General features: G+C 35.3%; 2 protein-coding genes across 2 annotated transcripts; one reads left to right on the top strand and one right to left on the bottom strand.

The window, feature by feature from the left end:
• Positions 1-5,612: 5,612 nt before the first annotated feature.
• Positions 5,613-6,699, bottom strand: LOC149947812 (uncharacterized). Its single transcript, XM_090173643.1, has 3 exons — positions 6,564-6,699; positions 6,101-6,163; positions 5,613-5,860 (listed from the first exon to the last, which is right to left on the bottom strand). Exons 1-3 carry the CDS (start codon positions 6,689-6,691, stop codon positions 5,641-5,643), a joined length of 411 nt encoding a protein of 136 aa, XP_090029769.1. The 5' UTR covers positions 6,692-6,699; the 3' UTR covers positions 5,613-5,640.
• Positions 6,700-7,640: 941 nt separating this feature from the next.
• LOC149947811 (uncharacterized) lies at positions 7,641-9,120 on the top strand. Its single transcript, XM_090172892.1, has 4 exons — positions 7,641-7,721; positions 7,780-8,006; positions 8,337-8,612; positions 8,687-9,120. Exons 1-4 carry the CDS (start codon positions 7,688-7,690, stop codon positions 8,888-8,890), a joined length of 741 nt encoding a protein of 246 aa, XP_090029018.1. The 5' UTR covers positions 7,641-7,687; the 3' UTR covers positions 8,891-9,120.
• The last annotated feature ends 2,917 nt before the right edge of the window (positions 9,121-12,037 follow it).

Genomic DNA, 12,037 nt, shown 5'->3' with positions numbered 1-12,037 from the left:
CTTCATGATACGCGAGCTTACAGCTTCCTACACTCACTATTACCGTTAAGCTATAGAGTAATGGCAGTGCTACGTCACACGACGTCACCCATACTTTTCCTATTCATAAAAAATTCGCGTCCACAATGGCGGCCATGGCCAAAGCTACAGAGTGCTACTACTCTATACAGATTTTTATGGAAATGGGGAACCGAAGTAATCGAGGGAAAACCCCTCTAACCAGTGGGGAGATAACTTGCAAACTCCACTCAGGAGAGTAGTTCCGAATTTGCACCAACTGCCACAAGCTGGGATTGAACCCAGCTCCTCTTGCTGCGAGGCAAAAGTTTTAACCACTCCGCCACAGCACCGTAACCAGGATTTGATTTCAGGGTGGGCACGCAATGGAAACAAATAAAAAAAAAATAAAAAATTGTACATACAACCATACGGTCCAGGGTGGGCACGGCCCGACCGGCTCCCCGCCCCCCCTGGTTAAGGCCCTGCTCCGCCATCTAACTTAAATTCAATTAAATCGATACGGTTTAGGTAAAGGTTAAATTAGGTTATTTTGGTTGAAACATTATTTTGGATTGCTTAAGGATTTTTGAGCAATGAAAATTGGGAATCGTTGCTTCGTTTAATCACATAGATGGACTATATTAAAAATTTACAATCTTCGTCAGGAAATTTAATATTTTAAAAACCAAGTAAATGGACTTGCCTTCATTTTGTTCTAACGAACAGAATCAAGAATATTAAGTATCAAAAATTAAAATAACAAGTTAATATCGGTAAAAACCTCTTACATTGTTCGCGTTAATTAAATATTTAAATCAATATTTCTAAAAACGTTACATGGTTTTGGTTTTCAGGCGACTTTAGAAGCAGGCCATTAATTTTTCGTGGAAGAAAATACCGCACAACGTTTTGGCGGGGATTTTGAAAAATATTGATTTAAATATTTGAAATAATAAGGTACGTGCTTTATAAAAAAAATATATTATTATTATTTAATAGTTAATATTTAATATTAAAATTATAATATTTAGTAAATTTGATGTATAATGTGACACAAAATCAGTATTTAATCCTATCTAAAAAATGACTTCTCTAATATAGGGTGAATTTTTCTTCATTAAGACTTTTGAATGGACTTAAATTTGGAGGAGGCCATTACATTAATTTATAATAGAAAATCGGCCGTTTACGGTACATTTTCGGTCTTTGCTACATAATGTTACTGGAAAACAGGACTATCAATTTACATTCTAAAACTATATCGACTCTAATCTATACCAAAAACGCATTTTTTTGGTTTAAATTATATTGAGCTAACCGTCGTTAATTTTTGAGCTAGTTATGAAGAAAATTTAAAATTTTAGCAGAAACCAATTCATACATTTGGTTTTTATGAAAATTAATTGATTTATAAAAGATTTTATGAAAAACCACTGCCGCATTTTGAAAATCTCCAAGGTTTGTTAGTGTAATCAGATGAGTAGCCACGGAGGGTACAAGAGGAGCATGTGCCCCCCCCCCCTCCCCACAACAATTTTTTTTCAATTATGTGCCCCCTTTAATTCCGCAACTAAAATTCTGGTTACACCGCTAAGTATTCTAGCGGATGTTGATAAATATATTAATTGGCAACTATTGTCAGTCGTTATTCGATAATAAAATTATACTAATTCTAAGATATCCTTTATTAGCTTTAGCATCGTTCGGCCTGCCTTCGTGGTATTAGTATTGGCGTCATTTCGTCTAATTAACATATTTTTATTTAGTTATCTATTAGGGTATACTAGCTATATCTAGTTATCTATTACTGGTATACTAGCTACATCTACTAACCACATTTAGAACTACTTTGTAACATAAGACTATCAATGTTTGTATGTATGCCAGTTTGGACATTATTTTACACAACAGAAGCTTTCTATATACTACGATATACTGTTTATGCGGTTGGGGCAAAAGGCGACCTAACGCTAATGTTTAATCCAGGTATACAGGTTTTAGAGTTACCCACCCAGTCATTTTTCTTAAAAAAAAAAACAATTTTAATATTTAAATTTCGGAAAAAATTGGATATTTTTCATGGTTTTGATTTTTTTTTTACCGGTAGGTGCTAGATAAAAAGATTTAATGATAAAGTTTCAATAAACATTATTGTAAGAAAACTAGGAGGTTCAACTGTTTTTAATTAATATTAAAAAAAATATATAAATAAAGCATATTATGGAATGAACTTCTGATCATATTATAACTGGGCTTCAATGATTCTTGGCCAAATCTTCCAGTTTTCTAACAGTAATTAGGGGTGTAGCCAGAGGGGGTACAGGTATTACAGGGTCAGATTCCCCCTTGTATAATTGTTTTCGTTTTTTTATTTTTTTCAATTGTATGCCGAGCCAAAATCTAAACTCATTGTTTATATAAACCACAACATCACGATGTTGGTGTTCTGGTGCAACGTCATGCTGGGGCCAAAGATGTCCGAAATCATCTACTCGCGCTTTCATGGGAATAACGACGCATTCTGGATATAAACGTTTGAAGAGCAATTGTAAATAAGGAAAGCGACCCTTTAAATACCAAATTTATCCGTGGCCTTTTTCTCGCACAAAAAATAGCAAAAAAATTAATTAATTAATTTGAACCATTGGTTTAATTATAATAATGCTTAATGATATTGAACAAAGATATATATATTGCAAACATTTTGTTGTCATCATTCCGAAAAGGCTATTCTAGGTAGTGTCAACTTGTTTATTTCATGACTTAATGTCTTGGTGAAAAATAGGCAGATTGTTACAAAACCAACCTTAGAAAATACACTGGAAATTTCAGAATTCTAGATTAAATAGTTTTTTAGGAAATACGTGCGCCGATCAAATTTAAGCACCCTGTATACTCAAAAGTGTGGAGTATATTATATGATATAAACTAGAAACACTGTGTATTAGATTATAACTTTAAAAAACATATTTTTATACTTCACACTTCAATTTTAGTAGATACCTTAATAAAACTGAAGAGCGCTATCGCGTTTTTGGTCCACGAAGACGCGTTCAGGTAATGGGCAAAAAACGATTGCTCGTAGGAGAAATTTGCATAATACCTTTATTTTTTTTTAAATATTTTGTAGCTATAAATTCAATTCGAACATAGATACTAGCAACAAAAATAATTTTGGGTACCTTTTACCCCCATCAAGAAATTGCTGGACAACCAAATGATGGGGACTTTTGACGCATTATGCATTAAGGGGGAAGAATACAGTAAAAGCCTCTTTTTCGTTCAAGCTGGACGTTTCTGTTTCAACAATTACATAATTGAATTATATTTTTCTTATTAGGCCGAACTTTCCTCTAGTGCTTAAAATAATTTTGATAATTCTAATATTAATAGTTAACGAGATATAAGTTCCTAACTAAAGGGTAGTTTGGGAGCTTGCCCAACTTGTTTAGCTCCGGGGGTCCGAATTAAAACGTAATAACTTAATTATTTTAAATTTTAAAATTGTCAAAATTATTTTAAGCACTAAACAAGAGGCTGTTCTACAAATAAATATTAATTTTATAAGTTAAATTACAAAATTAAAAGAGTTCAGCTTGAAATAGCGTGAAAGTAGACAATGACCACTGTAGTCTTCCTCAGTAGCGGCGCTAAGGGTGGGCTGAAGTGGGCTTTAGCCCCCGTGCATTTCTGAGAGGGGCCACATATTTATATTGAAAGGGCCACATATTCATAATTAAGAGGCCACATATTTTAATTTATGAATTTTCATTATCTCTAGAAATTTGTTTTATTGCGAAGAAACGTTTTTCTGGAAAAAATCTTTCAAAATCAATTTGTTTACTCAAAAAGGTAGTAGACCATAAACATATAGATTCGGGAGGAAGGTAGCGGAAATTGAGATAAAGTTGAAAAGAAAGGGCTTATGGGAATTTACGGGAATATACCAGGCATGCACGTGTCCCCTCCAGGTCAGATACAAGGTCAGTAGGGGGTCCGAAAAACGCGACGAGAGCCGCAACAATAAAACGACCTTGGTCTTCTCGCTTCCTGGAAAATTTTGGGTTTTTTCGATTTCAATCCATAGTTCCCGCTAAGGGTCACAAAATTCTTAGGGGCCACAAAATAATTAGCCCACCTGTGAAAAAACCTTAGCGCCGCTACTGGTCTTCCTCCTTAAGACTAAAAAATGGTGCTTTCAAAAATGCGATTCCATGAAGTTAAATGCTTAAGTTAGTGCAATAGTAGGGGCTATGGCTAAAGTAGCCTAGGGTTCCTCACTTAAGAAGATGAACGTTTCAATTTTCACTAAACTAACGGAGAGCTATCAAATGCCATTAGTTGTACTCGGAACTGAAACAGTACTTTGTATTGTAGCTTTTTCTTAAACTAGCTGACACTTCAAATTAAACCTTTTAAACACATTGGAATTAGATTTTTTTCCACACTAAAGTATTTTTTAAATTAGCTAATATTAAAAATTTTAATCACATTTTAACTATATTGTTTGTATATAATATAATTATACTATAAAACTATAAGTTTCAGTTCAGAGTTTTGGCTTGAACATTTGCTATTAGGATCCCCACACGTGACGATATCGTTGATTTTAGAATTTAATTTGTAGTACCATTTGCACGTGGCAGGTGGCACTAACGTCGAAACAGGAAATGCGTATTTGTTTTTAGAGTTGACTATCATTATGTCTGGATTGAGTTTCAGGCATATCCTTCATCTATGACTATACGATTCTTAAATATTCCGGGTTGCCAGAAACATTTTACCATAGTTGTATTTGCCATAATCTACCAGAAGCACCCTTTGGAACACTCCTTCCCAGCTGATCTTCATCTTGGAGAGAAAGTGTTTACAAATATTATTTCTCTTAAAGGGGCTTTAAACGTCGTCTACATAGACCAAATAAGATTTTATTAAAAGCATTTTATTTTTCAAGTCGTGATCTCAAGCCAAAATAGACGCTTCAATAAATCATCCTCCCAGGAAATCGCCTTGAAGTAATATTTCCGAGAGCCAGGACACGCAAGTCACTGTTTATATAGTGTTTGTTAAAATAATGAAAAATTTTCACCTTTACAGCAGCAACAAGCGTTCCCCGTGGCGTTCCCTTTTAACCTGGTAGCTTTTTTGACATATTAAGGCTTGGCAAAAACACGCCGTTCTGGTTACAAGTGAAAAGTTTCCATTATTTCAACAAGCACTATAAACAATACCTTGACTGTCCTGGCTCTCGGAAATATTACTTCTTGGCGGTTTCCTGGGAGTATGATTTATTGAAGCGCCTATTAGCTTGATGCCAAGCGCCCTTGTGCGCTCAATATTTTTTATATGTCAACGAGATTTTTAGTGTTTTAGGTTAAAGGGAATATAACCTTAGTTATTTGGTGGGGAATACCAACGTTTGCAGCTCTAGCCGCTCTTGGCTTTGTCTTTAAAAATGTTTGGGGCTACTGTACATTTAAGGGATCTTTCATAAAGATTACTTGGCAGGTGATATTCCCTTTAAATAATAAGAAGCATGTACTTAGTTATAATATTTTTTAATTATAAAAATTGTAAAGTTTGTACATACTGATTTAGAAAAATAGCAGCGAATAAAAATAATTTTAAAACTGTTTCTGATTATATGATTCCAACCATATTCAAGGCTGCGTTCAAAACGCTAAGAGTCGAAAACGTGACAATTCCCTTAATTTGATCCTCCATCATATCCATGAACGCCGAAACTCCATAACTGGCCATGGGACCCCAAATCGGTCCCAAACTAACGATAGTCGGACTAGGTTTTCCCATCATAGTAATGGAAAATCTACTTGAAATCGGCGGCAAGCCAGATGAAGATCTGTAAAAAAGAGAGGTGAAAGTAGAAAACACGATATTTAATACTTGATCTCGATTAAAGGGCCACAAAATCATTTGAATAGCTCCGCTCGAATTTCAGGTTGCTCCTCCCCATCCGTACCTCATGATTGTATATCCGACAAATCATAATTTGGAAATTTTCTTACCCTATTTCTGGAAACTGTAGTGAATTTTAGGGATTCTGTGGCCCTTTAACAGAAATTTTTTAACGGTTGTTTACCTGTTAACAACATCAATTTCTGCCAAAACATTTGGCACTTGCACTTTAACAACCATGTGAAATCTATTTGAAAAGCAGTAAGTTTTAAACGCGACGATGAACAGCTGCAATTTTCCTTCGGATAATATGAAATTAGGTGATCCAGCGTTAATAATTATTACTTTTCGGGATCTATATTTATATTTATCTTCCTAAAAAAGGGATAATAACTGAAACTCTACTGAAGTATAAAGTTATTAGTCCCATTATGTATGACGTCATTTTCTTTAAAAAAATGGAAAACAGAGTATATACTTTTCTAGGAAAACGGTTAAGATTTGGTTGCGCCGTCTTTACTTTTCTAAGAAAAGGGTCAAGAGTGTGGCTGCTGTGACTTTGGAAGATATCGATACGCTATTACGTTTGAAGCATGCTTCGGTATTATTTTAAGGAAAAAGTGGCGCCTACTATAGTTTATATTTACCTGAACCTCCACGATTGTAAAAGAGCTTTAGTGGTGATAACGTAATTGGGTATTATTAAAGGAGCAGTCATTATCGGCCTTCCAGGTCTTCGATTGTGGTCGTACAGCACAGGACCAATTCGTTCCATTCCACCGAGACCCTAACAAAGATCACGCGCCATCCAGCATTGACATTCCAAAGAATACCAGTAAAAGATTAAGAGCACGTAGTTACGAACCTGTAGGGTGGCGTTAGCGAGCGTGTAAGTCAAGGTAACTGGCTGGTACATGAACCGAAACGTCAAATGATCTCGAACCCCGAATTTGGGTACCACAACGTGATCATTCAACGACGATAAATACGATCGGACACCGAGGACCACCCTGTCGAAATATTCGTTAGGATTCGCCGGATTTCCAAGAGCAGGTAGAATATTTTGCATTCCTTTGGCATTCAGGTGGCCCGCAACTAAAACCCAACACATTAATCGAACATTGAAGAAGCGATTTCCCCGAAATATTTCATTATCACTAGGACCATACCTAAGCATATTAGTATAGCAACCTTCATTTTCTTGATGTTTCGAGTCGAAGTACGCTAACGTGAAATGAAATCGTCGAACGTTACGGACTATTTTTGTGGTTCAAAATTTTGGCTTTGCGGAACTTAGCAATTACGTTTTTAGCATAATCAATGTTTAGCTTCTTTTCGTATTAAAGTTAAAAGCTGGGTAAGCAACAATTCTCGTAATTACCCCGCGTCAGGAAGTGATTTTGCTCAACGTTTATGCGTAAATTGTTTCAAAATTTGAATTTAATAAATACAATTTTGTTTGCAAAAGCTGGAAATCAAAATATCTACCATTTTAGAGTATTGACCTCTGGTTGAAGAAAGAAATTGCGAAATTTTGGGAAATAAAAACTTATTTCGTAGTTAACGAATAAATTAAAATTAAAATTATTATTTAGATATTACTTGTTTAAAAAACGTATACATGTGTAATACTATCTATCATGTATCTTATCATCTGATATAGCCTTCGCAAGTCGATAAATATGTCGCAATTAGCGTCATCTTGATCTATTGTTACGCTTTCACTGTCATATACGCCTTAAATTGACTCAGTGATCTAGAAAAAGGAATTATGCATTCCCCAACCAAGTTATCGCTTTTAACAGGTAAAGAAAATTATTTAAAAAATAGTTTATTTTAACTAAATTTTACCAATATTTACAGTCGTAATTTTATGCTGTAGCTTAAATGGAGTATTTACGCACAATAAAGACCAAGATTTATTCAAGCAATTGGAGAATCTCCTGCTATCTAATTTATTGGAGTTTCAACACAAGATGAAGATCGGTTTTCCGTCGCTGGAAATTCCTTCGATGGAGCCCCTCATCTTAGAAGGAAGAGATTTCGTCGAACAAAACAAACAAATATCCATATTACTGAAGCTCAAACAAGTATAATACATCAACATAATTATAATTTTCCTCATAACAAAACTACATTCAGGTACTTAAGAATATAGAGGCAATAGCATTAGACTCTGTTACCACCCTCGCGTACTTCGTGGCGTGAGTTCGTTTACGTTTTAATCACAAAACGTAAACATAGATAAAAATCGTCCATATGAAAGAGTGTCACGAAAAATCAGAAGCTGACGAACTTTGGCAACAAAGTATGTGAAGGTTGTGTTTACAATCTCTGCAGCTCCATATTCTTAAGTAACTGAATTAATTCTTGGTCATAGTGCAAAAGTGCAAAATTAAGAAAGAAATGATAATTTTCAGATAAACGTAATGGGGCTGACAAGTTTTCAATTCAAAATGTTTCGAAACGGCAGTAACTCCGTATATTTGGACATCAACTTTCCGTTCTTAGCAGTGAGGGGATTGTACGAAGTTGACGGTAAGGTTCTGAAGATATTTCCGATATACGGTGAAGGTATGTACAACGTGGACGTCGTAAAAGCGAGAATGAACTTGACGGGGGATTTCGTCAACTCGCCAAACGACAACTCAAAAATCATTTATGAAGCCAAAGATATATCATTCGATTATCAACAAGTAAGAATACGCTTCGTAATAAATACAAAAATGTTTGGTGTTTTCGGCCATTGAACAACTATAAAAAACTTTAGGTCAAAGTGCAGATGGAAAATTTTCTTGGAGGAGGATCCTTTTCCAAGCTGATTCAAAATCTAATGCCAGTTTTCGCCAAAGATGTTCTTCAACACATTAAGCCCGTCATTGAAACAAGAATGGAGCCGATTTTGAAACAAATGATAAATGAAGCTATCTCCAACGATAACGTTCAAAATATTGTGAAATCACTGATAAGCTAAACAAACTGCGGTGAAAATACATTGCAAAACCAAACCAAAAGTAACTTTAATCAGCAAGCATTGCAAAACCTACAAAAAGTAACTTTAGTCAGCATACATTATTTAAACTATAAATATATAATATATCACTTATAGACAAGTATCCATATCTAATGTTATTTACACTTGAAACATGTACCTTCGCAAGCTAGCTCTTGCTGATTTTTCAAAATAAACTTTCGAAAGAAACAAATAGCACGGGACGAAAAGCAACATTTAGTGATTTACTAAAACAATTACAAATGTGGTGTATAAATAATGAAATATCTCTAGGCAGTTTAATTTCAACAATTTCCAACGTAAGTCTGAGTCAGGCGCGGCTCCAGACAAACATTGGGGGGGGGGGGGGGGGGGGTCACATTGATGTTGGCCGAACGAGTGAGCTTTCTTCTCATACAGCGAAGTAATACATTTCGTAAATATTAATCCACATCCACGTTTTGGCGATAACTCGCATTGGAAACTGCCTCAAGCCTGCGAAGGTATACATGTTTCATGTTATTAGCATAGATGTCTACATCTCTTGTAAGAGGTCAGTTATATACACATTTTAACCTCTCCGAGGAGGGGTTATACAATCACCGTGTCTGTCTGTCTGTCTGTCAGGCCTGTGAACGCGGTCGCATTTTCGGGGCAAAGGGTAATCACTGCGTACGCAGTTTCTCGAAAATTCTGCGTTCGCAGTTTCTCGAAGGGTTGGCAAAACCACCGTGTAACGGTGAGCGTTAACGGATTAATTTGCGGTTGGGTTGGTCTGGATTGTCTTTTTTTCGTCAACGCTCACCGTCGCGACAGTTTTAATTCAGTTTGATTGGATATTTCGTTATCGTAATGTTTATGTGTAGGTTGTGAATGTTGAGTTCGTGTTGTGAAAGTTGTAGGTGTTGAGTTTGTGTGATGATGGTTGTGGATGTTGAGTCTGCTGTGTTTGTACGAGCGTTTTCTCTCCAACTTCTTCTTAATGACTTTGAGACGGACTGAGTGCTGAGTGTTATGCAACCTCTCAAGGTTCAATGGCAGGGTTTCCACCAATTGTACACGGTATTCGTCTTAGTATCAATTTGCGATTCATTAGCGCCGGCCGGGAATCGAACCCGGGTCTGCCTCCACTCAGCCACCAACGCTTGCTAAGTTGCGGTGTTTTTCTAAACAACAGCTTTGGCGAAAGTGTTTTAAGCAGTTTTAAAGTTATTAACGTCAATTTCCCCTGTGCCGTTTTATTTTTTTGATATGTATAACATTTTCAATTGTGGAAATTGTTCAATTTGTAGTTAAATACGATCGTCGTCAAGAGTCGAACCCGGGGCACATTCTTAGAACGCGGACGTTTTACCGATGAGCCATTGACGTTTACATCTCTAAAGTTTAAATACTAGTAAAACCGGGATAAAAATAAACGTAATATTTGTTGGGAAGATTATAAACACCTTACGTAGATGTTTATTTTGTTTTTAAAGTCTACATTTTTTACGTATGAAAATTTAAAAGTCAAATCTTGTTTTAGCTCAGTCAGTATATAAGATAAAGGGTAGAACCCGTTAGTTTTTTTTTTAATTTATTTAGTTTTTTCAGTCGTTTATTCTTATCTATTGTGTTTACAGTATTTGTCTTCAAGCTTAATAGTTCATTTATGAAGAAAATATCGAGTTGCTCTGGTTTTCAACTCGTTCGTCATTACTTCGTAATTTATTTTAAACGTTTTCTCGACTGATTAAGATGTTTAATGCAGTTCATCAATTGGGTTCGTTTGTGTTTATTTATAAAGAGCCCTAACAATTCCGTCTTCGGTCATTTATTGATATACGTTTAGTCAAGTGGCTTTCTGTGCTTTGTGAATGGTAAGTTTTTCGCTTCTTGTTAATAAGTTTTTTGTTGGTGTGGATATTTGGATATCTACGATTCCTAATGCAGTCATTGATTTCCTGGGTGTGCGAGTCATTATATGATATTGGAAATTGGACAGTATTGGTCGTTTTCATGCGGTATGTGTCACAACGTCAACAGAACGTCTACGAGTCGTCCACTACCAGATATCGATATTCTACGGTATCTTCATCAAGGGCGAACGTTGAAATAAAATGAGCGTTAACGATGCGGCAAATATTTCGTAAGCGATAAAAATACAAATACCCTCTGTAGATATTTCTTTCATTAAAATTGGCTTCGTATTATATTTAACTGCTAAACTTGTACCGTAAATAGGGTTAAATTCAATTGTGCAATGTTTTAGTACGTCTAACTCACTGTTGTAACTACTTAATTTATAATATTCTGAATAAATTAATCTCGGTTGTTTCGTCTCAATTATTTTAATTATAATTAAAATTTTATACCAGGCGGGATTGAACCGGGATTACGTTTTTAGTAAATAACTCTGAATTGGGGAGATATATCTTTAAGGGTCATCTCGAGAAATTAATACCGCTAGGGACAATTCTTCCGAGGAGAGGTATATTTTGGCTTGCCAACTTGTTCTGAATGCATTTTCAAGCGTATTTTTTCTACCAATGAAATATTGTTTTCGATTATTGGAAGAGAAAGGGGTGTTGTATTGTAAAAAGCTTACATTAAAAGAACGACATAGATCATTTTATTTTATTCGTTGAACTCTCGATCCTGTGGCCGTCTCGAAACAGAACCTGATCCGGGAAAACAATGTTCCGGAGGAAATTGGAAACTTGTTTCCGTTATTCCTGGCCAGAAATCGTACGACCAGTTTTTAAATATTTAAGTATTATTATTGAAAATAAATTTCGGTGACATTTCTAATGATTCGGAATTGCGGTCACGCGGGAAAACTCGCTTTTTCATTAGCTCAAAGGCCTGGGTCAGTTGCACTTTCCATCGTTTTGTTACAATGTCCTAGTGACAGTAAGCCAAACAACTCGGATCTTTACTACAAAGCGGTAATAATTTATGACGAAAGACAGTTCGTAATATAATCTTAAGAAAATATAGGACTCATTGCAAACATCATTAATTTATCTCGAGTTTAATTCGCGCGTTACGAGATTAATTATTTCTTAATGAAGCTTCGCCTTTTTATCTCGACTCGAAGAAAGCAACGCGAAAAACCACAACAAAAATATGTTAGTTATTGTATATTAT

Source organism: Leiobunum rupestre, chromosome 4 (assembly GCF_980474605.1).
Source record: "Leiobunum rupestre chromosome 4, qqLeiRupe1.1.hap1, whole genome shotgun sequence".
Classification (NCBI taxonomy): domain Eukaryota; kingdom Metazoa; phylum Arthropoda; class Arachnida; order Opiliones; family Sclerosomatidae; genus Leiobunum; species Leiobunum rupestre.
The sequence above is the reverse complement of the archived record's forward strand: the minus strand, read 5'-3'. Positions and strand labels throughout refer to the sequence as shown.

Excerpts from the sequence above, each read along its gene's own strand:
- LOC149947812 (XM_090173643.1), bottom strand. The coding sequence starts at position 6,691 with ATGGAACGAATTGGTCCTGTGCTGTACGACCACAATCGAAGACCTGGA. Across the intron at positions 6,164-6,563 it reads TTACAATCGTGGAGGTTCAG|ATTTCACATGGTTGTTAAAG; the intron begins GTAAATATAAAC and ends CTTTTCAAATAG. Across the intron at positions 5,861-6,100 it reads GAAATTGATGTTGTTAACAG|ATCTTCATCTGGCTTGCCGC; the intron begins GTAAACAACCGT and ends TCTTTTTTACAG.
- LOC149947811 (XM_090172892.1), top strand. The coding sequence starts at position 7,688 with ATGCATTCCCCAACCAAGTTATCGCTTTTAACAG. Across the intron at positions 7,722-7,779 it reads CAAGTTATCGCTTTTAACAG|TCGTAATTTTATGCTGTAGC; the intron begins GTAAAGAAAATT and ends CAATATTTACAG. Across the intron at positions 8,007-8,336 it reads TATTACTGAAGCTCAAACAA|ATAAACGTAATGGGGCTGAC; the intron begins GTATAATACATC and ends GATAATTTTCAG.